This window comes from Numida meleagris, chromosome 5, assembly GCF_002078875.1.
Source record: "Numida meleagris isolate 19003 breed g44 Domestic line chromosome 5, NumMel1.0, whole genome shotgun sequence".
NCBI lineage: Eukaryota > Metazoa > Chordata > Aves > Galliformes > Numididae > Numida > Numida meleagris.
In genome coordinates this window covers 12,801,299-12,828,379 of record NC_034413.1, presented here as the reverse complement: position 1 = coordinate 12,828,379, position 27,081 = coordinate 12,801,299, and the positions used below count along the sequence as shown (strand labels likewise).

The window sequence follows — 27,081 nt, the reverse complement described above, 5'->3', positions numbered from 1 at the left end:
GCAACCTATTTTGTTAAAAATAGAGAGAAATTCTAAACAGAACGTTGCTAATGTTCTGTCAACAGCAAGTCCAAAGTTTGGCTTGCCCAGGTGGAGCACAGAAAGAAATGAATAACTGTAACAAGAACAACACAGAGAGATGTTAGCTGGAGGCTGGACAAATTCTAGTATTAATAAAAGCAGGCTTCACCAACAGCACCCAGAAAGACTTTTGAGAGATGAGAGAGACTGTATATACAAAATAGATGCATGTTCTCTCTCCACATATATATACCAACTGTAAGGCTCTAGGAAGTGCATGGGTGGACACAAGATGCATGGAGTCTAGTATCCTGCTTGGGGCCACGTTGGTACCAGTCCCCAGGGGAACTGGGTAAGGATGGTTTCAGATGGCACAGCCAGGTACAGCTCTGTTCTCAGGGCACAGACAGCACTGTCTGGGGACCTGGCTGTACATCAAGGCTTTTGCCTGGGTCAGGCCACCACCAGCTTTACAGGACAAGGCATCCTGCTCTATGGGGCTCCCTTCTGTGTTGGTACTGCTGTGCAGGAGTTACATTCACATGAGGGGTGTTTCAGGGAGGGCCTGATGAATGTGGAGAAAAGCTCCAACACGATCAAGCTAAAGAGGTGAAGCAAAACACCCAGAGAGTGACTTTTTCACACCCAGAGAGTGACTTCTTCCCCCAGCCCGGAGCAGCTTGCCGACTACAGGGCACAGGGCAGGGAGAGCACTGGGAAGAGGTGGGAAAACTGCTCTGAGAGAATGTAAAACCCAGAGAACTGGATGGGAAAAATACATAAGCCATTTTAAATAAAACTGACCGAAAATAGGGTTCTAAAAACTACCAAGAACTTCTAAAGTCAACAAAATCGGCCAGTTACAAAATGTGACCAGAAGTTAGAAAAAATCATATTAGGTTATCAAGGAATTAAGATTTGCCGCATGTTCATTTTAACACGTATGTCAACACTACGAGGCCGTAGGCTGCCTATTAATTCACATGTGGCATATTTACACTCGTTCTGATATTATACCCCATGCTAGGACATCCCATTACAGAGTCACGGTAGCAGCTCCATACTTAAGGTGTCAGGAGCCTGTGAATTCTGCAGCACGTTGCCTCTTCCCTCTTATTCTCTTGCAGTAGAATTACTTTGGGGCAGGAATTTGCCATTTGGTTTTCAGGCCACAAGGGAATCTCTTAGGGAACTGACAAACTGATTTAAGCAGCTGTGGAATAATTTACTGGGTTTTATGTTTTATTAAAAGGAGGTGGGGGGGAGGCTTTGACATCTTTTGGTGGTTTATGCAACAAGAATAAATGTTTGTCTTAGAAAATGTCCACTTTTTCTTAGACATTGCCATTGCCTCCTATAAATATTGTATTCAATTGCAAATTTGGCTGCAACCATTGGTGGCTGGGAGGCAGCAGTTCCCCAAGACCCACGGCTAACACAGACAGACCTGGGCAGAGAGAAGGTACCAGCGGAGCGGAATCCAAATCAGCATTAGGTGTATATGAACACAAGCAGTGCTCAAGCAGAAAACACATTCATCTGGTATCACGCTTCCAGATCCCCAAACGTCGAGCAAGGAAATATTAAGCAGCACTACTCCATTTCATGGACAGAAAAACTGAGATGGAAAAGCATGATATGACAAAGACAAAAGGTATCTCAAAATCTGGAGCCGTAATTCCTAATCTAATAAGCTTCCTGTTAGGCCTTGTTGCTTATTATAAATATTTCATCCCTGGATTTCAGCTGTAAGAGTAACTTTGAACTCCTCCGCAAGCAGGGATGCAGCGAGTCCAGCCCTGGTCCCAAGAAACATGGGGAGGATTAATTAAGGCTTGTGAAGCACTCAGACTGCAGGGAAATCCCCAGGAGGAAGTTCGTATTTCCATATTCTGACCAGGGCTTGAAAGGCATGCAATAAATACAGCCTGGGGCACAGAACAAACAACACGAATAAAACAAAATACCGAGCAGCTGTTCCTTTAGCGAATACCCTCTGTCCCACACCAAACTTTATTTCTGCCTCAGGCCGCAGGGAGGGAGAGGGGAATCAGATTGAGGCAGAAATAAAATTTTACTTCAAAAGGTTAAATGGGAGCAAAGTTATAAACAAGGGAACCTGTTTCTTACCGAGGAAAATAAGACGCCCTTAGCAGGCAGAACAGCCAGGCACAACGATTATACTGCCTTCCCATGCTGGAAAGTGGGATGCCTAGAAGTGAAGGCAACCTGCCTAAGTGTCCTGATGAGAAAAAGGAACAAAAAGCAGCACAGACGGGTGCAGGAGGACAGCCTCACTCTGCAGCCAGCACAACTTCTTTGGGAGTTACAGGGAAGGAGAGGCAATGCCTGAAAAACACAATGCAGAGAGCAAGGAAAGACGAACACGAACTGTGTTCATCAGCTGGATTCCTCTGCACTGCCAACACAATTGCTGTTTCATAGTATTTCTGATTCTCCTTCCCAGAAGTCACCCCCTAACACCACTCTTTCCTCCTCAGTATTTTTTTCCCTTTACAGATATACCTGTTTTTGAAAGACCGCTGTTCAGAGCTGACAAGCATTAATTACTGTTTCTGGTTTTAGACTGTATTTGAGAAAACTGCTGTTTTATCAAACCTCTAGGAAAAAAACCAATCAAGTCAGTCTTCTGGTAAACACAGCTGCCAAACCTCTCAAATTACAACTTGTCGGTAAGTGAATAAACTGAAAAATATTGGTGCAAAAAAAAAAAAACCTACCAAAAAAACCCAAAATCCAGCCAAAAAAAGGAGCAGCAGGAAAGCAGTGCAGTATCTGCACTCTGCTCGTTTTTGCTGCTGAAAGAGGCATGGCATGCATAGTATTTTTAACTAAGGAGTCTCATTTCAAATATATGCCAAGGAATCTTATTTCAAACATATACTAAATAAGGAGGGGAGTAATAAAACAGGCAGTCCCTTACTCTAATTTTATCCGTCTCCCTCCTCTTCTTTCCTTGATGCAGTGAAACTTTAAATCCAACACCAAACCCCATCTCTCTCCTTCCTTTTTTTTTTTTTTTAAACAGTGATCAACACTTTCCTAAATGACCCCCGAAAGGACCTACTTCTAAGCTGCTCATTAGTAACAGCCACGTTTGCAATATTAACCTGGCTGTTTATTAAGATCTTTAAAGGGGTTTCGAATGAAGACACACTGCCGGTGCACAGGGAGCACAGAAGGGGTAATTTAAAACCCGTGTTTTTCCTCCCCCTCGCCAAAAACATGCCCAGCATTGTGCAGCTGTGCTGCCAGCTTCATCACTCCCTCCATCTCCACTCTTGCTAATTAAAAGGTTGATCACAGAACAATGCTCTTCTCATTAATTTCGGCTTTCTGATTGGGCAGGATTCCCGTTCGCCCCGCCTGATCTTTTCCACACTGCTGAAGTTAATGTGACAGGAGCCCGAAGATGGATTACCTGCTGCCATATTGCCCATCACCTCCAATCAGCAGCTATCTGGGTAAACTGATTGTTCTAATTTGCTCTCATTATTTTTACAATATCAGGAGAAAATAACGCACACAGCTCACTGTCAAAGCCGTGAAAATCAGCCATTAGTTAAACCCGGGCACTGAGTGGCTTTATTAGAAGCGCTGCAGTGTATTGACGCGGCTTCTGTAAATGAAGAGAATACCTGCCCTGCTTAAGCACACTTTCCGCTGTGTGGTTATGTGGAAAGGAAATATTTATCAGGATACTTCTGGCAACGTGCGCTGTCTCAGCCTGTTATCTTGATCTGCTGGCATACAGCGATGAGGAAGAACAATAGACTTGACTTCTGCAGAAAGAAGGGCAAAATATGCAGCATTACCCACGCGGCAGCCTGCCTGAACATCTCCACTGTTATTTACTGCTCAAATAAATTAAATCATTTCAGCACTAATATGACGTGCCAATACATAAACACACCTCCAAAACACAGGGAATATTGTAATAGAGAGAAGACAAACACGGTATGGGAATAATGGTGTGAGCTGTACGTACAAGGTCAACAGTTCGGGCTATGGCATTTGTTTGGGTTTTATCCTGCTAAGCACAGGAGCCCCACATCGAAAGCCAGCAATCAAGAGCAGGAGTTCCATGCACTAAGGGAAACCGGTCTGTACAGCTGGGAACTGTTCCCCTACAAAAAAACACCGTGCTGCAACAACTTGGGAGTGAGTCAGAGCAGAAATGTCATTCCACGCTGGAGCCTCACAGGATCCCATAGCTAAGAAATGAATGAAGTATTGTTAGCAGTATGAAGTCAGGCGTTTTTACACTGCAGCGCTGCTATGAGCTACGCTCAAAATCCTGGACCATTGACGGTCTCCATGCTGTATAAAAAGGGACCTACATTATTTTGGCTGCTGCCTATGTGCATCTTAGCAAAGGAAATGCTAAACAGAAGGATTAACAGAAATACGATACCTTAAATCTTACTAAAGATAAACCTTAAACTGCTGTCTACAATGCTGCGACTCGCAGTGTGCTCCAAGAGTGACAGGCAGAGCACAGCAGACTGATTTTACTTTTAAATAATATCTAAATTAGATTAGCTCTTTGTGTAGATCTGCATGAACCAGAGGGGACATTCATCATTGTGCCAAAAAAGTTAAATTCACTGGGGCACGCTCGAAGTGAATGGTTCTAGACCTACGTTTTATCTCTCAGACACATCATCAAGACGCTGTGCCAATATGCATGAAACCAGCTAGGAGCTGCAAGAAAGACAACGGGAGGGGAACTGGATACCAGAAATGGTTTCATTTTTCCCATTGTAGATTATGAATTGCTTGGGACAGGATCCATCGCCTCTGTGTCTTGTAAGCACGAAGCATCCCTTTCAATACCTGAGCTTCTTTTTTAATATTTAAACAGATTAAATATAAGGAAGGGTATTCTCTTCCCTCCCCCTCCAAAACAGATGTAATTCTAGTTCCCCTTCTCCCCCCCCCCGCCTCGCTGTAATTTAAAACATCACAATTTTCGCTACTGCTTTTCAGTATTTTTAAACCCTCGTCAGCTACAGCCTTGAGTTTGGGAGGCGATCTTCCCTCCTTCCCAGCTTTGTTTGGCATTTCTTTTGACCCTCACTAATGGTTTTCTCTTGGAGGGGCGTGCCACGCTTTTCTCCTTAAAATTCCTGCACTGAAAGGCTGCACCGCACCACACTCCACAAAACGTGCTGATGGCACAAATTACAAGCCCCCAGCCGAACGCTCCAGCCCCCACCATTCGGGCAGATTTATGTGGGCTCTTGCCGACGTTATTACAAGTCAGAGTTTATTGGGAAATTGTTACATTATGCGGAGTGTCTAACAAATTGCTTATGCTGCTATAATTGGATTACAACAGCCGCTTGCTCCCACCGGTAAGATTAGGCAAGTAGGACTCCTGCCGATCTCTGAGCGTTAGCAGTAATTTTATTTGCCTTGCCTCTCTCTTTCCTAACAACATGCCTCTTTCCCTGCCAGCTGTCTGCTGAAAAGGCACAGGCTTGTTCCTTGGCCCTAACAATGCAATTACAGCCCTGCAGATCGCACTGTTTGTGCATTAAGTACAGAGCCAAAACGAGGCGAATTGATCGTTTGACTTTTGGAGGAGCCATGTGATCTCTGCGTGCGGGTGATCCGGCATGCATCAGTGGGCAATGCTGCAGTACATGCCTGATGAGGAGCTCGCTTCGTGCCATTTCCCCTCCCCGTCTGCTCAGAACAGCAAGGACGTTGGAGCCTCCCATTAATCCGGATCTGTCGATAAAGATGGGCTCCTTTTTGTCACCTCTCTTGCTAGGTTCAACCCAGCGCTGATTTTGCCTTCTGAAATGTGACACGTGGCCCCACCGATGGCATCCTTGCCGTGGGCTACGGGATGAATTATTGCAGCATTTCACACCTCCAGCTTTAGCACAAGATTTGGGCATATTTTTCAAACTACTTTTTTAACTCTTGCTTTTGAAAAATACTGAAGACAAATCTAGGTAATGTAATGATTGAGATATTTGTATTCTCTGCCATCTGAGGGTGCTGCCACTGCAGATGACTACTTGAGAAGCAATGCTTCTCTTTGCTTTACCACTGCTTACCACAAAATCCATCAGTGATTTGGATTCTGAACCATTTCGTATTTCCATCAGAAAACATCCCTACCTTATTGCTCTCTACAACAGCCTGAAAGGAGGTTGTAGCAAAGTGGGGGTCAGCCTCTTCTCTTGGGTAACAGTGATAGGACAAGAAGGAATAGCTTCAAGTTGTACCAGGGGAGTTTCAGGTTGGATATTAGGAGAAACTTCTTCAGTGGAAGTGGTCAGGTGCTGGCATAGGCTGCCCAGGGAGGTGGCTGAGTCACCATTCCTGGAGGTGTTCAAGAAGCACGTAGATGTGGCACTAAGGAACATGGTTCAGTGGGCAATATTGGTGGTACATGGAGAGCTGGCCTAGATAATCTTACAAGTCCTTTCCAACCTCAATGATTCTATGATCCTATACTCTTGCCCTGGTAAACCGTCCCTACAAGCTTAACATGGCAGAACCTGAATCAAGGCCTCAAGACCACAATTCTTTATGCAGAGTATCAATCACATAGCAAACATCTGGGGTAGAAGCACAGCATGTGAGAACACACACAATAAAAGTGCAAGGCAATTCTGATTAAAGATGTCAGATGTTCTGTAATTTTTAAAGATTTATATCACATCTCCACTACCTGTATACCTGGAGCACTGCAGGACAACTCCGTTTAAATGGGACCTCAGGAGCAATCCAGTCCACCCCCTGCTCAAAGCACAGTCTGTTGAGAGGGCAGGTCAGGTAGCTTAGGACCCAAGCCAGACTGCTTTTAAAAACCTTCAGGGATGGAAGCTGCAAAGCATCCACAGGTAACCTGTTCCAGCTGACGTTCATCATCATGAAAAAGCTTTCCGTACAAGTCAAACTTCAGAGGGAGGTTCCAAGATTCGTTTGGGAGCTCTTCAAAGATAAGCTAAACTCAGCTTCACTGACCATACAATTTGCTTTCTCAAAATTCCAAACCTGGGGCTCCAAAAAATAAAAACACCTCCACTGACTTGGCTGAAATTCTGAAATAATTCTTTATACCAAGATTTTTCACACCACATGACCAGCCTTACTGCAGAGCTTTGAGATCTGATCTCTGAATACACTTTGAGACCCTAAGCTATAAAGCACTTTACGAGAAGTAAGCTTTATAATAACATTTCTTCAAAGTCTGTTTTTCATTTAAAAAAACAAGTGTAATTCTTTTTTAATTTGTGGCTTCATTGACACGCAAAGTCATTTTGGGTGCTAAGAGAAGCAGAAATGACAACCATAGTGTTTGCATAACTGAAGACTAAAGAAGCCTGTTTACATGTAGTTTAACACTCAAAAGAAACTCTGAACAGCTGAAATGCCTTATAAATAGCTCAGACCCAGAGGAAGTGCAAACGTCTGCATTGTGAATTGTAGATCTTAATTACAGACAATGGCTGGTACAGCAAGTAGCACGGAAAAAAAAAAAGTGAAACAGTTGCACTGTTCATGGTTGGCAATAATTCTTCAGGAAAATATTTACTATCAATCAGTTATGAGAAAAGGGACTCTGCGCTCATAAAACAGCACGTTGCTTCTCATACCAGGACCATTTTGCTTCAGCATAATCTGAATTTAAACAGCTTGTTTCCTGCGGATATAATTTTGGAAATAAATAAAACAAGTCTATCAAAATCTGGAGAATGTGTATGGTGGGGTAGGGTGGGGGGAGCAGGATATCACATTTCTTTCTCAGCCATTTGCAAAGAGGTTATTAGACTGAGGGAAAGCTAAAGCATAAAGATCATCTTGAGCTAAAATAAACAAATAATTAGAAACCCACACTTAAGGTAAAAGTAGCCACACTGCTACGAAAAGATCATCATCACGTTAATATTCTAAGACAAACCCCTGATTCTGCATCCTGCTTGTGTTGTCTAAATACTGAGAATTCCGCACTGAACTTCATGTTTCAAAGCACCTTTTCAACATAAACCAGCCCTCAACCACGTCCCTGCAACACCAGCCATTCACGACACCCTCTTTTACAGAGAGAACACATGGAACTGAAGTGTCAAATGGTAAGCCTGGACCTCTCCTAGCCCACAGTGGCTGAGCAGGCATTTGTATGCAACGGTCTCAGAAGCCGTTGTCCCCGTTGTGCGTCCAACATAGAAAACGGAACGCTGCTAGTGAAGGTTTTGTAGCTGGAAGCATGACAGCTGACAGCCCCTCTGCGTCACTGCACAAAAGCTAAATACAAAAATAAAATTAGGATATGAAGGAACATACTTTCTGATTAAACCAGTTCAAGGAGTATCAGGAAACAATGTAGCTTGTCAAGTAATATTCATTCAGGATTAAATTGCTCTACTATCAATTCAAGGACTGGAAAGGTTTCAGAAGCGCTGGAAAACTGCACGTTATCTGAAGATATACCGACTCAGCAGTGTCTCACAGCAGAACTCTGAGCTGGGTGTGCTGTTCATGTAAAGTAAATGCAGCGACACTCTCAGGAAAGAGAACCCATCAATCTGTGACATAAAGGGAGTTGAGAGTCCAAGAGGGACACTCTTCAGATCAATTTGTCCTACTGCCAACTGGAATATCCAGCCTGGAACCCTAAATGTTTGTTTGTTAAAGTGTACTCGCGGTTTCTCCACTGAATTCATACAAAAATTCCGAGCTCAATGTTATTGTTGTGCAGACTATTCTTATCCGAAAAATTCTGAAGTAGCGATGCAGAAAGAACTCACAAAGAAACACCGATTCCAACTACCAGCTACTTCCACCACTCCCTCTCTGCTTTACTGGAATCATCCTTGAATGGAAGAGCACAGCTATAGCTAAATAACACTACGCTTCTTTGCAAGAATATGTCCCTGGAAGACACAACATGCTTGGTTTGCTGGGACCTTAGGAGGCAGGACCAGGGATCATACATGGATAGCAAGGAGTGCTCAGCTGCAGTTTGCTTTTTTCCTATTTTGTTCACCTCTGGTAATAACAGGGGCCGGGAACCTGTCCCAGCTGCCGCCCAGCTCAGAGCTAAGCAGATACGCAGAGATGCTGTATGACATTTAAAAGCTGTCTCCGTGCTGTCTGTGGCTGCTATGCCAAAGGTTGCCTGGCCCTGGAACACACAGGGAAGAATTTAATGTGCAAAATGAAGCTGAGAACACTTTCCTATGTAGCAGATGCAGATGAACTTGAACTGACTGCACGAGTTAATAAAAAACCCTATCTAATGAATACAGGAAATGGGTACTGACTGCACAACTCCATCAGATCGGCTCCTTCTCCTGCTGGGAAGGAAAAGAGCACTGTGAATCAGGAAAATATTTCCACGATCCAAGGAAGTGTACAATCCAACAGACTCCAAGTGAACAGCAAAACTCAAACATAGCACAGCCCACATTATCAAAGGGTGAAAAGGCAAGACCTCTATTTAAAAATTAGAATGTATACAGCCCATCTAAGCAAAGACTCAGACAAGGAGACTGGAGACGAGCAGAGCCTCTCTCGCTGCCGGGCAGAATATGAAGGTCACCACACAAAGCAAGTGGTCCCAGATACAAGACAGGAGAGAAACTTGTTTGCGCACCCAGGGGCATCACAAGAGTCCTAGGGACAGACCAGATGCCGGGGGATTTTTAACTGAGGATGAAGCACACACCAACACTATTATCTGGCCTGAAGATACTGGCTTACAAAATATGGAACAAACAATGGGAACAGATGCTCAGTTGGCCAATTTTCAATAGGCCTCATTAAAACCAAATGCCCTGCCCTCGGAGCTCAGGTTCATGCTGTATTTCTACCTTATTTAAGCACCTCGCACCAATTTCTGAGGAAGTCATCCAATTGCGGTTGCACACCAGTACCATCGTAACAAGAAATCCTCTTGCAAATATTTTGTGGTTTCCAAAGGGATAACCAGGAGGATTTCTGTTTGCATGTGTGCAGCATCTATAAAAACACAATTAGAAATTACATTTGCTTTTTACAGACATTAGGTTAAATATATATCACACTTGTGGATCACTCAAAGGCAATGGCAACAACATGCCCAAAGATTAATGGAAGAACTCCCCATGACATCTGTGCACCTAAATATATAATTATTAATTTATTATCCCTCCTATTCAGTCTAAACATGCACATTTTGAACAATTTTTCCCAAGAAGGCTGATACTGCATTGCATAATCAGAAAAGGTAAATCATCATTTTCAAAGTAATCCCTTTTGTCCTTCACTGCCACTTCTAAAAAAGCAAGCAAGCAAGCAAGCAAACAAACAAACAAAAAACTTACAGTACTTTCAGAAAAGTGCTGCAGACAAAGCAACCCACATTTATGTTTTCCAGCACTTGCCCTCTTGATAAAAGATTTTAATGTTCAAAGCCTTAAGACATCAATCACGGAGGATAAAACTCGCCATGTGCATAAGGCTAGGAGAAGGCCTCTGAACTCCTTAAATCCCATTTAAGCCCTTCACCGAGGGAACATTTAACAGTTGTGCCATTTGCCTATGCCATCACAGAGCCATCTGCATCTAGCTAACTGGAGTTTAAATGCTTCAACACTTCTGGAATTTGAAAGATAAGCTTTCTTAGAACCTATTTCACTTTGTTTTGCAGCTGGGAAGGTGGGGGAAGGGGTACAACAGCCAGACAATCTAGTTCTAGGGGAAATATATCCCCATAAAAGTCCTTATTTTATATATAGTATATAGTCATACAATGTGTGGAGACACAATACTTAAAAACATACAACTTTCCATCTCCAGAGTGACAGTTCAAATTTATCCTCAATAACAAGAAACAAGACTTGCCGTTCTACCTCCAAACTTGCCTATTTCTCTTACCAGACCCCACTGAATAGACTGCTTCAGGAGAGTCTATTATTTGGGGCACTGGGAAGTTAAGGGTATGTCATCTCAGTTAAAAGAGGCATCTCCTAAATTACCTGTAATTCCTGCACATCCTTGTTCCCTAGTAAGATGATCAGGTCAAACAAGATGGTGCACAGTACATGGGGTCGAGTGTGTTTACTCATAGCTAGCTCGCTGTGAGCTGCTTCATCAGCATCAGAACAGTGCTGTATGCTGACATAATTCAGTAAGAGCTGCTTCAAGAGTTTCACTTACTTCGTATCATGAAGGGCCTTACGAAGCAATGTGCAAAACCAGTCGTCTTAAGCCAGGAAAATAGGTTTCAGGATTCAATATTAGCACTTTGTACCAGGATTAGTAGCTTCTTTCTGAAGTGCCTCCCCACTGCAAGGCAACCTCGCACGGCAAGAGCAGTTTACAAGTGCTAAGCCACCTGAATGCACCACGGCAAACTTTTAAGGTGTCCAATTCATGGACAGAAAATAGAAGTAATGGGACATCTAAATTTCACAAGAAAAATTCCAAAGCAAAGATTTAGCTGGCAGATTATCTTAAAGGTCAATACAAAAGCAGGCCTCAAAGGGACAAGGCACCTTTAAAGTATGGGGAAAAAAGGGACTTCAAGAAAATCAAGAAATTTTTAAAAAATGAAAGAGAAAACAGGCATTTGAGTGGTCAGGTCGTGGCGACAGAGAGCAACAAAATGCCAGCTGGTTTCAGTAACAGATGGCTGCATGCACTGATCTGTCCTGCATGCCCATTCTAACCCTCCTCACAGTGGAAACACGAAGCTCATACAAGGCTAAGCACATCCTTCACACAGCCTTTTTATACCTATTGCATCATGGTTCAAATGTTTTCCATTCACAAACAACTCTGCATGTATCTTATTTTACTCCAGTTATGCTGAATTTTAAGAAAAGAGGGTGGCTAATGGCACCTCCTCTATTCCAATTTTATCTAGTACAATTTTCAAGGAATGCATTTTCTCCAATGCACGAATATATCTATTTTCTTACCACTCTGACTGCTGTATGTCCTTCTTTCTCCCTTAAATAGAGCGTTCACTGGATTTTAGTTAAAGGACCTTTATTACCAACTCTTTTTGCACATTCCTTCTGGCAGCTAAGAAGGGGCACCATGACAAAGAGTTCTCATCCTTCATATATTTTATACATACAGATCAGCATCTATCTGGACATTTGTCACTTGAAGTTGCCACAGCTAATCACATGGCAGGAACAGGTCATCCCACTGGAAAAGCCTGCTGCTTGGGTAGCAGAACAAACTCTTCTATCCTAGATCATTCAGGACTCGAGTAATCATTTCCAACAGAGGAAAACAGCACGTCTCAAAATCTGCACCAAAGGACAGAAAAGCGTATCCCAAGTAGTTACTTTCTATTTAAATACTTTTCCTAACCGTCACCTTTAACAAGAATTTTTCTTTGATTAACAGTGAATAACGCTAAAAAAACCTCTCAAAACCAAAGCCATTCTGTTACTTACTTTGGCCACACAATTTTCAGTCTTCATAGCCGTGCTTCCTAGACATACTGTTTCCTGGTTTAAGCACAGTCTGGCACAGCTGTTGTAAGTCTGTAGAAAGATTAAAATGGTTATGAATAGAAGAAGACAATTTTCTTTCAGGCCCCATATTTTTGGCACCAGAACCCACAACAACACTACTACATTTCCTTTTTCCTACAGTGTAAAAATTTCAAGCCAAAATAAACTAGTTTACAGCAAAAACCTATGTTGGGGGTACACGTGCTCTCTGGGAAGCTGTGCAGTTTTATAGTTCTGAGATACACAGATTGAAGGGATTTTTCTCCCTTAGAGAAGGCAAAAAAATCTAATCTCAGTTGTTCGGTCTTTCACAAAGTACCGCGTAAGTGAACAGCTAAACAAGGTGATTTTTATTCACTTGTTACCAAAGAGTATAGCAAATGTTGATAAACATCCCCTGTCTTTATCAGGCAAAAGTAACTAGGGACAATAAAAAGGGTTATAATCAGAATCTCACTTGGATTTCACTTTCCCAATTCTGGGAAGTTCGTTCCTTTAAAACACAATGCTTTTCTTAACCCTGGCACTGTACTGCATGGGGGGTGTTCAAGTGTGAGTCTTTGCAAAACACATTACTCTGAGTCCCTCCCTTTATAATGCAGTGTATGGACAATGCTTTCTGAGTGTGACTAAAATTAAACTTTGGATGACTTGACTGTTTAAACTAAGATGTCTGAAGAACTCAGGAGTTTCTAGTGGAGGTTTTCAACACCTTTTTAATGTCTATTTGATGAAGCTCACTTTTGCTAGAAGGAGGAGGACAGAAGCACCTAAAAGTCCCATTACTTGATTAAAACCCCAGTGTGCCATGCCTGGTGCTAACAGAAGACTATTCCCTGCCCCCAAAGAACGCACAATTTATGTGCTGACCAAGAGACACAGGAAAAAACAGTGTGGCAGTCAGCAGATGGTATCAGCTGCTTAACCAGACCCGTATCTGGGGAACACTACAGAGCAGGACTGGTCCGTCGCTGCTTACAGAAGACTGCAACTCCTGTTTGCATCCAGAAAGAGAAACAGAAATTTCCAGCCCCGAATCCCGTCCAGCGCCATGCGGCCGAGCAGAGTGCATCTTTCAGCATCTTCCATCTTTCAGCAGGGAGGTTTGCATTCAAACCAGGATTAGGCTGCGAGCAAACAGAAGGCTGAGGGACTCAACTTTGCCTCCTGCAAATATTTGCCAACATCATAAACCTATCACTCTGGTATGCACAGCACTTTTTCCTTAGAAGAAGGATCAGAACAGCATAAACTACAGTAGACTGTGGCTTAGATGCAGTGGCTCAAGTGGTGGACAGAAAAGTTGGCACCATCTGCTCTGCGCTGACGTTCAGACAACACCACGCAGACTTCATTTTATAAGCATCACATCAGTTAAATTCCACCAGGCTCTGAAGGTGGAAAACCGTGAAGAGTTGGTAATATTCTTTGTTCATTATTTACGTTCGTGTAATTTAACCCACTTATTGTAAATCTGTGATCTCCCTCGTTTGCATTTGCATTCCTAACATTCCAGTAGCAGCATTTCTGCGCGATGTACCTCGTACATACTGCAGTTTTGGTGAGAGGCTCAAAGAAAGCTAACGCCAACTGCACTTTGCAGATGAGAAGCTCAGTCACAAAAGCATTCACTGAAAGAAACATGGAAGCGTATGGCTTCCTGAACTCAGCCATGAACCAACTCGCATCTTTTTGGTCTTTTTCCTCCCAGAACAGGTATCAAAAGGCTTGGTAACAAGCCAGCTTTTTAAAAGGCAAGCTTACAGCAGGCTTTCTCTCACATACCCAAATAGAGTGGATAATCCAAATACAGTATGTAAACTAATAAAGACTAAAAAAACAAGAGCTTTTTGAGAAGGGAGATCACTACTTCACTATTCAAAAGCTGGATGCACGTCAGAACACAGACACAAATAATTATTCCATTATACCACTTAATTTTTATTACTTTTACCTTCATAGTACACTTTAGTGTGGACAGCACCAAGACAATTTCCAGCATAACTTGTTCACCAAATCCCACAGGATCTAGTGACACGTGATGGAACTAATTGAGCATTTAAAAATAATATTAAAAAGGAACAAAAGGAATCTCTTCATCAGACCTGATAGTGGCCTTTCAGTATCTAAAGTGGGGCTACAGGGAAGAAGGGAACAGAGTCTTTAGCAGGGTCTGTTGTGATAGGACAAGGGGAAATGGCTTCAAAATAGGAGGGGAGATTCAGACTGGATATAAGGAAGAAGTGTTTTCTAATAAGGGCGATGAGGCACTCGCTCAGGTTGCTCAGAGAGGTGGTGGATGCCTGTCCCTGCAGACACCCAAGGCCAGGCTCGACAGGGCTCTGAGCACCTGGTGGAGCTGTAGGTGTCCCTGTTCAGTGCAGGACAGTTGGACCAGATGGTCTTTAGGAGTCCCTTCCAACTCAAATGACTCCATGATTCCGTGATTAAGTACACAGTGATCTTCTGGAGCTCACTGTCATAGGATGCTATGGAGAGAAACATCAGCAAGTGAAAACAGGGATTAAATGAACTCAGGGACAACATGTCCTTACAGTACGGGCCAGGATATCCCCTGGACATCCCTAGTGCTGTTTGCCATCATTTTGCAGCATCTTCCATAGGACACTCCCATGGTCATAGCTCTCTCCCCCTGCACCACAAGCCATCAACACTTAAATCCCTCTCAAGCTTTTCTGCCACAGAAATGAGACAAGAACATACTTTTATTGTGAGGACCAATCTTTGTACAGTAATTTTATTATGTAAAGATCTGTGTAGGCATCAGGCATCAAGTTGCCTGACAACCATTTAGTCTTTCAGCAGCTCTATGTTTCTCAATTAAAGGAAAATTAAGAGGAGTCAACCCATCAGGATGCAGATCTGAGAATAAAACACACAAACAGTGATCAGCAGTTCAATGCCCATTACTGTCTTTGCACATTTACGAAGTTCTCCTGGTCTTTTTCTCACATTCCCAAAGAAGAATGCATTATTAGCTGTGTGAGGAATAAAGACGCCAAAGATGCATATGCATGATCTACAATGCGGGCAAATAACCTCAAGCAAAAATAGTGAAGAACATCTAGTTCTGCCCTAACATCCAGGGGAAAAAAAAAGAAGTAACGTCACTCTAATGGGTCTCAAAGGAAATGTTTCGATAATGTTGAGAAGATGCTGCATTTGGCTCATGAAGAGCAGTCACAAGAAGCTAGCAGAGTACAGTGTGGAGGCGTTGCTGTATGGATGTCTCCTACTGTTTCTCTGCAGGCAGCAGTTACCAGCTGCTGTGAGACAAAAGATCACTAAAGATGTGGTTTCGTCTGGCATCGTCATGTTGTGTTTGCACACCAACAGTTACTAGTGAGCAGGCTGAATGGAAAAGGGAGCAACTGTCACATCACCGGGTAGTAACGCAGAGCCCTACATCCAGGTGAAACAGTTGGTGGTGCCTCACGTTACACTGCAACATATCAGAGCACTCCTTCCGTTGCCTCAGATGACTGTAGGAACACGGACTACTCTGGAAGAAAAATGAGAACATCAAACCCAGAACCAACCCTCAGAAAAGCAAATTTCTCAGCTCACCTTTAAAGCTCGACCCTTTTATGCATCTCATCTAATTTGCACCAAAACCGTTCAAGTTCCTCCTCACCTTTCATCAAGATAAGAGATTCCTCGCCAAGGAAAGCAGTCTGAAATGGCAGCCTGGCTCAGCACCACAGGCGGATAGCTTTGCGTTGGAGTGCTTTAATATGTTTTTATATTGCATATAAAGCATGCAAACATAAACCAGTTTGTTGAAAACTACCTTCTTAGTGGAAGCCGGCTGTAATTCTGAACAAGTTTTCAATTTTCGCACTGCTGCTAGGGTAAAACATTTTAAAGAGTTTAATTTTTACCGAGGCTTCAATGACACAAGATTATCTAACAAAGTAATGGTTAATCAATAGAGGGTTTAGTTGTCAGGTGAAACATATAACACACTAAAAGGGATTGATTGCAAGGCTCCTCCTTATTTACTAGGAGGTATATATTTAAAATGACACAAACTTGTTACCAAGCCGCATTCCTTTAACCTTGCAAAAGCCGTCTGAGAGCGGTGTTAAGCAGCCCTACAGCAAAACAAGCTCTAATGAGAAAAAAACCCTACGAATATATGGCGGCACCAAATCATGTCAGAAGCAGGGGAACCACAAAGCTGCATTCGCTCTCAGCCAAAGGCTCAAAACGCCACAGAGACGCTAGGCTATAGTTCACTAAAGATAGAGCTGGATCTGATCTCATTCTATCAGTGTCCTTGGTTACATTTTTCTTTTTAAAGAAAGTACGGTGCCGCTCTTTGACACAAACACGTAAGCATCCCTCCCCGTGTCGGTGTGGCTGGGGATGAGGGCGGAATGCCAACCTGATGTCTGGAACCCGAGGCAGAGCTGCAAGCGTTCTGAAACCCATCTCCCCGGCCATTTATTCAGAGAATCCCCAGTCCCTGAACAAAACTCCACTTTTTAATAGAAGCTGCAGCCCAGGAGCTCAATAAGATTTCCCCCCCGCAATAGTTAATAATTACATGATTTATCAGAGAAAGATAACACTAATAAAAACGCGGCAAAAAGACAAAACCCATACCCTCCCTTCAAGTCATTTTCGGGGAAAAGATTATTAAACTGTTCTTTTTGAACAAGGGCTTTTGTAGCTAAGCACAAATTGCCAAACGGTTAGAAAAAAAGTTATTAGACTCCGAAGAATTCAGCAGAAGTGGGAAGTTATATAAACAAATCACTCCAGCAGATTTGGAAAGATCGCTTTCATCTCACTTAGAGCCTTAGGAGACTTGCATTAATTACCCTTTAAAGGTCTTTCAGATGGACTATTTAAAATAAATGCAATTTATTTATTTATTTCAAATGAGGTGCTTCTTCCGAAAGAATTAAGTAATCTCAACAAATTTAAAAACGTTTTTATAAACAGGTAATTAAAAAGAAGACTAGAATTAAGGCAAGCTGTAAGACATTACCCACGATTTGCCGCAATTATTTTCTGAAGCCTAAATTTTTGTTACCCGTGGCCCAGCCTGCAGGAAGGATAGCCTCCACGGAAAGCCATAAGCAGAAATAAAGACCAGCCAAACACAAAAACCAGATCGTTCACAGCATTTTCCCCAAAGTGCAGTTTGTCATATTGCAATTACACCTTGCCTACTGCGAAAGGCAGAGTCCTTAATATTGCCACTAGAGGGAAGAAGTGTCTCAACACATGGCGATGGTAGTTGGGGAGTGGGGTTTTTTTGAGCAATTACCATAACAAAGCTCCCTTGGCAGTGTGTACCTTCTAATTACTCAGTACAATTAAAATGACTTACCTAAAACAAACAGCAAAAAGAGAGGCCCCTAAAACAAAAAACCTCACCACAATACAAACAAAAAGCCTCACTCCAATCTGCCTGTTATCTGAAATTACATTAAAGCTGAAGATCTTTTTTCCTCATCCATCAATGCACAGGGGCAAAGAAAAAAAAGTAATGTCACAATGCCCAAACACCACAGGGTTGTTCAGCCAAGTAAAAGCATTAAAACCAACAAAAACAAAGAGCAAAGAGAACTAGATCTCTTGTTAAAATAAAGAACAAAAAAAAAAAAAAAAGGAAATGTCGTGGTATTTAGCCATCTGGTAGCTGCTTGAAAACAAATTGTCCTCAAAAGAGCAGAAATACAGTATGTCTTCTCGCAGTTCACTGGCTTATGAATCAAGACTTCTTTTTTTTTTTTCTTTTAATGCAGGCACAGCGGTGTTAGACTTTGTGCTGCTGCTCAGCCCTCTCTTGTCCCGCCGTGCAAAAATGGCCATCCCCATCAGAACTGCTCTCTGCGACGTGGACGCAGCATTTGCAGTCTTTCAGAATCCACCTCGTTGGGCCCATTGTTCCAAATCCCCCCGGATTTTTCTTTTCCTGACAGCTACTCGATGATTTTTCTACCCCTAAATCTTTCATTTTATAAGGCGCGTCATTAAGGGAAGATGGCAGCCAAGCGATTTTTCTTCCCATTGACAATTTGTGACATTTCTCCAGCAGCGTGCAAGGTGTTGAAAACCTGGCAGCTGTTACCTCCCGGGATGAAGCTCCTTTTTTATCCTCCCTTGACAGTTTAACTCAATGGGTCAGCACCTTTAAAGACTGCAAAGTACCACTGAAGTGGATGGAGGCTTGAATTACTGCTCCCTCCCTAATCAATGTAAACCCTCGCTGCAGGTGAAACTCTTCGTCTATAGAGGTGCATGGGGGAGGAAAATGTAATGCCCTGAGCCAGATGGTTCTCATCTTGTTTTTTAAAGAAGAAAGGAACAAGCTAACAAGGGGACAGCTACTTTGTTAGCTTCTTGGCCTCTCTCATGGCATCGGATCCCCAGGGTTCCAGCCACACAAGAGAAAGAATACAGAAAAACATAAACACTTAAAGAAACATAACTAAGGGGCTGGCAACATGCTGCTTTCAAAGACTTGAGAGTCCTGTTCAGCACTTTATTTATCACTGCCCACGTTCTTTGGATGGTAAGTGGACATGGACACAAAGGGCAGGGGGAGTAGACAACACTCGCAATTTACTCAATTACAGAGGAATGCAGAAATGCAGCGGGGTGACAGATTCCTATTAGCACTACTGCTGAACAGCATTCCCACTGCAACTCCGGCTCTGGTACAGCCCAGGTTGGCCCATTTGTTACCATGCACGGAGCATTACAGAGGAATGGAAATGATTTTTTTTCTCTTGTTTGAGAAGGAAGATCTTTAAAAAAATAAACTAAGTAAGCCCAGGATGTGCTTCTAGTGACTTCAGAAGGCTTTTCAACCAGCACCGTCCTACTCACAAGCACTAAGGATAAAAGCTGAGGTGTGCAGGACAACATTACTGACCTGGTTCTACCTGCCCTCTGCCAGAAGGTGAACTGGAACGGCAATGTCTTCCCCAAGGGCTGGAAGGAGCTGGAGGACCCTTTCTTCTTCCCACCACGCGGCTGTTCCCATCGCAGGGACAGAAGAAACACTCCTGCAGAGCACTGCTGAGCAGCCCCATGGGCAGGATGAGGCTAGCAGGAAGGGCTGGTTGTTGCTGCTTTTTGCCTTTCCTTAGCTCTACCTTCTTTAGCTGCTTTCTGCTTCTTACCGTTTGCTTGTGTATTGACTTTAAGCCCTTTAAGAGTGGAATCTGTCTACTTGAACACCAAAACAGCGCCTAGAGCATGTTTTAGGTGCTACATGTAATTTTACAAAACGATCTCAAATCCATAGGAGTGAATGGAGGCAACATTCTGTGCCAAAATGCTAACAGGAAAAATCCTGAAAATGCAGAGGGGCTTGCCTGAATGGGGAGCAGGCTGGGATTTTTCCCCAGACTTCCATCTGGAGGCTTGATGAGCGACAGCAGAGAGCCAGGTGAGCTTTGCAGGAGGGTTGCAGGAGGGAGGCCGCAGCAAGCTGCCGGCATTTCCCCCCACAGCACCCCGACACGGCCCCCCAGGAGCACAGCGCAAGGCACTTCGTCATCGCCCCGCCGAAGGGGAGGGAGGGCAGGGCTCTAAGCAAGCCGCATTGTGCCTGTCTTCTTTAAAAACCAGAGGGGTAATCAAGTTCAGGGCAGCCCTGGACAGCTGCCCTGTGACCTATTCATGTTGACCCCTGCTATTCATCACTTTCCTTAGGACTATGAGGGCAAGCTCCCGGGGAGTGACCACCACAATAGACAGATAGGAGCCAACAATAATACGGTTCCCGCAAAAAAAACAGATGGCACCGCAATAAATTTACAAATCTGCATTCATGGCTCTGTTAAAAACACCCAGAAGCTAAAAGGCTGGAGGGGCCCCCAGAGAGATTCCCCTGCCCGGTTTCTAAAGGCCGGCTCTCTCCCCAAGACTATTGAGCTCGTGTTCTTCATAAATGAAGAATGGAGACGTAGCCCTTAAAATAACAAATGCCTGACCTAATCAATCTAGTGTTTGGGGCTAACACTAAATGATAGGCACTGAAAACTAATTATGTTTTTTGGCAAGGAAGTTGAATTAAAATGGAAACACACAGGTTAAAAAGGCACTGAAGCATTTGCGAGTCCCTTTGAAAGGGCAGCACGCACACACACACGCTCACACGCAGGGCTTCAAACAGGAACCTGATTCAATAACTCATGCATTTATTTTTAAAATGAATCAGATTAGTCCCATGTGTGACCTGCCGGTCCATCTGTATGAGCTGGACTTAATGGGTACTCTTCTCGTGCTTACTTCAGTTTGAAGTATGAGAGAGATAAATTTAGTTTAATTTTCAACAGATCAAGCTATCCATTTTCCAAATGGACCATCTGGATCAGCCTATTAAAATTAATTTATAACTTTGCAGTGTGAAAATTCGTTTGTTAGCTTAAATAAAGTTGCCAAAAACTTTTGCCACTCATCATTGTTTTTTTCTGAAGTTTGCGTCCTATGATTTTCAGTTTACCCCTTCAAAACTTAATTTTGTCAGATCATGCACTCAACAAGAACGGAACATTGGCGTCCATAATTCAAAACCTGCCACAGCTTAGATCTTTTTCCTGCTCCAGCTAACAGAGTCAAGTTCATTGCCTGTTCCTGCTTCCATTCCCGGTGCTGATCTCCGTGTCCCCTGTGCCCTGCGGGCCCTCTCAGCAGCTACAGCCCCCACCTGCACAGCTCCGCTTCTTGGCACTTCTGAAGGCAACCTTCTGCAACAACCATCTGAGCCAACAGAAGGGTTCCATTTCTTCTAGTAAGAGGCCCACAGCACTGAGCTATGGGCGTCTTCAGCCCCTGCGCACATCTTCAGGTGCTAAGCAACCATCTTTTGTTACTTCCACCTCCTGCTACGTCTGTTCCACAAACCCTCCTGAGGACACATTTATGGCCAAGGCTGCATACCAGCACAGCAACCAAGAAACATTACTGCACCTCTACTTACATACGTCAGCAGCTGAACATACCCACGCACCATACTCCCCCTGAAGCAGTCTGACACATCTCATTCACTATCTCTAACGAATCAGTAAGGACAAAACACACGGACATCTTCAACGGAAAGACCATGGAAGTAAACAGATTTCCCTCTCTCCACATACACACATTCGTTGCTTCTGTGCAGGTAGGTCCATGTTTCTCAATAATGAAATTTTAACAGCAGTGTCAAAAAGGAGGGACAGAAAATATGAAGCCGTACACTCAATATTTACCAAGTTAGCATATTTCCACTAAGGTACTAGCTCTGAATTCAGCACTTTTTGTGTATTACTGCTTTGACAGCATTTGCGGGACAGATCTTTTTGGTATTACAAAATATGCACAGATGTAAGGCAGGTTAATCTCTTCCTCGAGGATATGCAGATCTTTACTCATTGATTAAGACAGAAAAAAGCACAAGGCTGCATTTGTCTCTGATTTCCCCACTTAGAGCTGGAAAATTCCCAACTGCTTCTTGTCCATCATTAACAGAGAAAAGGTGCAATCTGAGCTTCCAAAATGCTTTGACAGTTCTACTTATGCCTATATAAAGAACCAAATTCCTTCCACCACAGGCACAAGATTTGAGCAACCACCTCTAATGATCTAGACAAGAGGGCATTTGCTTTCAGACTACAGCTTGAACTTGTCCACAGGCAAGCAGAAGTGCTCAACACATAAGGTGCCACACAGCATGCAGAATACCCAAGGATTTTGTCCTGCATCTGCCATGCTGAAGACTGCGTACAAAGATAAAGGCTATGAAGGCTCAACAGCACATGAAATGCAGCTAATCACCATGTTTTGAACAATGTCTTCTGTTGATGAACTGGTAAGAAATTTATTATAGATAAACAGCAAAGATATTATGTTTTATCATCCCACTCTTCCTTCTACCAATTAGTAATATATATGAGCGTATAAGAAAATAAATTAGTCATTTTTCAGGTTATTAACCTGGACATCACTGCCAAGAAATTCACCTTCAAGGGTAATGGAGAACTTAACTGTTCTAGAAAGCTTTGACTTTCTTGAACACATGACCTGAAACAAGACAAAATATACTACAAACAAGGCAGGAACAAGAACGGAAGAAAAGGTTGAGGAGAGCTGGATGAACACCAACTGGAGGAAAGTAAAACTGGAGAGTTCCAGCCGACTACACTATGCAGAAGTTGAGATTTCCTTAGAAAGACTCATCAGACTCTCCTGAAAGCTAAATCCATATGGCTGATTTTCCTGGGTACACTGTGACTTGCTCAGACTTCAGAGAAGAAAGGAAAGGATTTCCACAAACATAAGTCAGACTTCAGCTTCCAAAAGCATTTAAGGATTCAAATAGCTAGAAAGTTTTATTGCATTTTTAAAGAGACTGATCACATACCTGTCTAAGTGAATTCTTCTCAGGAATGATCTTCCTAGGGGGCTCATCATTATTACAGTCTTCTCTCTCAGAGGAGTTCTGCGAAAGAAAGTAAGCTTTAATTCAGTTCTTATCCCTAGTATTACTCTGTGAGGAGAAAAGAAACAGAATATTTGTGCTACGCAGGCTATAGTATTTTATGTATACACATACTGGAGGCTAATGTGTATTTCCAAGCCAAACAGCTTGTTATGGCAGAGAAAGAATCTCTCCTCCTCAACACAGCAACGCACCATTGTGCAGGTACCAATGGAAGAAGCCTGTGCTCTGGGGATTTGTTCTGAAATTACCAATAACTGCCTCTCTGACAAGTTGGAATAACGGCTGGATGAGCATGGTAGCACCAGTGCTCCTAGACACCCCAGTGTACCTATTGAAAACAGTGGAACCTGATGAAAACAAGACTGTTAAAGTGTAGGTAGCATATGGTACCATGGCTACGTTTCTCCCTCCTGCCCCTGATTCTACATACACGTCCCATTTCTAGGAAGTCTGAGGCTGCAAAACATAAGCTACCAGCTCCAGAGAAGAGCATCAGTAAAGCAAGGGAAGGGGATAGGAAAGAAGAAATGGGAGGGCTTTTGCAGCATCAGTAAGAAAGTCCAATGGGAGACTTTTTCGTATTAACCTCACAATTAAGGCCAATTACTACTCACTTTATAGTAAAGATGGGCTAAAGTTTCTCTCCGGATAGGCATGAACTTTAGCAAACATTTGGTTAAAACTGCTGGGTACGTGGGGTACCCCCTCCTCGCACGGCTGCGTTCCTGTGCACGGGTTCAGTACGCGCCGGCAGTGTAATGACAGCCAGCTTTGGGGGAATCCCACACACACATCTCAAATCAGTTTGATCACCACAGTATTCGTAGCCTTAGGCCACATTCCCACGCGTTCAGTAGTGAGTAACTAAACAGGTTTTAAAGAGAGACAGAAAAACTGCTTAGGGAGAGCTCTGCCAGGAAAAGGGTGGGTTTCCAGTTCCTTGCAGACGAGCTCAGGGTGCAGAATTTTGAGCAGAAGTGTGCATGCTGTGTTTCTACCTCCTCACCCCCCAACGAGCTCCCTGCCTGGCTTCTCCAAGGACCGGCTCCCAGCCCAATGCTGCAGGACAGAGGTGGGCTGCAGGGCTGGCGGAGGGGAGAAAGGCACAGCCAAGAGGTACAGGCAGAGTAACAACAGATAAGGGAAAAAAGTAACAACAAAAACCCAAACACTTGGGATGTCATCAGTTGGTGGGGTGGACTCGGTGTAAATCACAGCTTGCAGACCAACTAGTGATCTTTTTTGTGGGTTTTCTTTGTTTGTTTTTCCAAACAAGATATAGAACTCACAAGGCACCATGGCATCTGGGATGCTGTAACCAGGGCTTTATAATGGAAATCAATCCTAAACAGCCCTGATAAATCGCTGCGAGAGGTCGGTTTTTAAAAGTTTTCATATGAGGTCTCTGCCAGGGCCCAGTTATTGCATTAAATCCAGCCTAGGAAGGACTGCGATCGTAAAAACATACAAGCTAGAATCACATATCTCCAAAAAGGAAGGTCAGCCATTAAAGCTGCTCTCTGCTACTCATGAAATACAGCCTGGTAAGTGGCTAAATTCAAGTGAGGATTTTAATTTCTGCGCTTTGGAGAAACAGACCAAGTACAAGAACCATAGGAATGCAAGGTGAGCGCTGTGCATTTTCTGGAAATGCATTTAGTTGCCCGGGTTAGAGAGTTTAGGGGGGGCTGTTTACGCTTTCTGGTCGGTTTTTCAACAGTCATCCCTGTCCCGACTGCAAGTGCCAAAATGTTTTCCCAGTCTTTTCTACGGCACTGAAATCTTGCACCCTTTTTGCATTTCAAACCATCCAAGATTCCCCCTCCAAAAATATCAAAAAGGAGAAAAGTCAGCGCTGATGCTGGACCGTCAGCCCTTATTCTGAAATTCCTAGTTGCTGCAAAGCATCAAGTTATCTACTTTTCCTTTAAGCCGAGCGTCTGATTTTAAGAGCAAGCAGAGGACCATTTTGCATTCATTATCTTTATAGGTGGCAAGGCTAAGAGGTTGGCTGAACAAAGACCAGACAAAGACTGCCAAGTGCATATGGTGGTTCACAGCTTGGCGCCTCACCATCCTACAGCACCAACACAGCAGCTCCAATCGCAGCCTATTAAAGAGGAGCGCTGCTCATGCACTTTTGTCGGCAAGTAAGTTCCGCTTGGTGAAGACAGAATGACTGGAAAGCATTACACTTAAGGAAAAGCACAGATGTTTGTAACTCCCGCTCATTTCTCAGGAATAGGAAACCCATCGATCCAGGTGCACGTACAGGATCCTGCATATTTCAGGACTAACTGTGGCTGTGTGGACGTGATTTGCACTTGATAGGGCGACGCTTAGCCACGGCCATGGGAAGAGCATAACGTAATTGACTGAAACGGCACATCTATATATTTCTCCCTGCTGAACAAGGTGGGAGGAGGGATAAACACGCGCGAGGTCACAACAAGGTTTGCCTCGGCAGGACTTCAGCGATGCTCCCGGCCACAGGAGAGGAACAAAGGGAGGACTGCTCCGAGCACCCTCTCGTGGCTGCTGAAACGCACATCCCAGGCACAGAGCTGGAAAGGAGCATTTGGTATCCAGACGGTACCTTGGGTGTACTCGCTGGGAATATTAAAGATCTGCGGCGACTGTACTTGATACAGAGGGGACGAAAAATGAAATCTATTAGGGTGAAAGAAGCGAAGAAAACCAGCGCACACAGAAAGCTGAAAAGCCAATGTAAACTCTCACGGGGAAAAGGGATGAAATCCCAGAGGTGAGCCTTCCTTCACAGGCTGGAGCCAGCCCGGCCAAAACCTTGGTTACAGCTGCAGAACTCACACGCAAGGGTCTCTCCTTTCACAGAAGGACAAGTGAGGTACGATGAGAAACACCAAAGTCTCCAAACCACAGACTGATCAGCTCCGGTGAGATAAACACACAGGGTTGCCACAGACAGGCAAAACAATTTCCCAAGGTCACACAATGACAGTGAAAGTGCTGGGATGAGAAGGCAGCAAACCCAAGCTGACGTTTATGTAACCTTCAAAATCTGCCTCTAGCAGGAGGCTCCTGCAACAAGAGGCTTTGCCCTCCGTAGCTCGTTTTTCCTAAAATGGCCACTACTGCCTGGAACGAGAGCCTTTTAAATCTGATTTGCATTTAAAACTTCAGCCCTGTAATTAACAGAATATAATTCCATGGCAGGTTGTCTTAAAGACCACTACGAAATTATTACTATTTAACTCTCCCCATGACGTCTCCTCCACCACTAAACACACCATGCTACGATGCGTACGAAATCCCCAGGCTGAGGCGTTTGATGGGAGATGACACGCAGTATTTTGTGTACACAGCCCAGCAAAACACTGCTGGGAACGAGATATAATACATGGATAAATGCACTCCCAGGGACTACCAATTGGGCAGAGCTACCTTTAGTACCGCCTCGCTCGTCGCGGTGGAAATCAGAACCCTGCCAACTGGGGGAGGCTTTCTTCGGTGCCGTGCTGCCCAGCACTAATTATAAAGCAGTACAGATGCAGCCTTTTTCCGAGCGTGGGGAGGTGGGGTGGGGGAGAAGCGTGTGTCTACGCGAAGAGCACAACTATTTTTTATGCTTTCAAATTCTTAATCCTGTTTGGAGCTGTCAGTGGGGGTTAATGGAAGCCTTGGATAGGAGAATTCCAATCTGGTTGGCAGATGGATAGGTTGGTTATAGCTGCATAACTATGTCTTGCCTGCAGGCACAATTCAGAACACTGTTAAAGCAATATAAAGTCTCTGTCAAGCTGAACCATTTGGATCAGTAGCAAGGAGAAATAATAATAAAAAAAGGAGTTCATTTCTGGGCCTTGCGCGTTTACGCTAGTATGCAGAAACTGATTAATTGTCATCGTGCGCTGGTCTGCTATACCTCGGATTTCTACTTCTGGAGTAGATTTCGCATGCTAATATAATCATTCTCCCTCTTGAGACATTAGCAAATAATCAAATGAAAAACAGGATCATAATTTACTGAGATTCGGGCAATTCTCTATGCAAATTTGACTTGTTATTGCTGCTGCCTCGTTAATCTGAATGCCTTTGACAAACTCCTTTGATTTA

General features: G+C 43.6%; 1 protein-coding gene across 8 annotated transcripts in view; it reads right to left on the bottom strand.

The window, feature by feature from the left end:
- BTRC (beta-transducin repeat containing E3 ubiquitin protein ligase) overlaps nucleotides 1-27,081 on the bottom strand; it is a 108,911-nt gene that overhangs the window by 40,163 nt on the left and 41,667 nt on the right. For 4 of the 8 annotated variants that reach the window (XM_021397532.1, XM_021397536.1, XM_021397533.1 and 1 more), the window contains 2 exons: nucleotides 22,906-22,983; nucleotides 12,459-12,548 (listed from right to left, as the gene is read on the bottom strand). In XM_021397532.1, the coding sequence (XP_021253207.1) occupies nucleotides 12,459-12,548; nucleotides 22,906-22,983 (168 nt within the window). The remainder of the gene's footprint in view (nucleotides 1-12,458; nucleotides 12,549-22,905; nucleotides 22,984-27,081) is intronic. The other 4 variants (XM_021397535.1, XM_021397539.1, XM_021397534.1 and 1 more) reach the window with 2 other exon arrangements.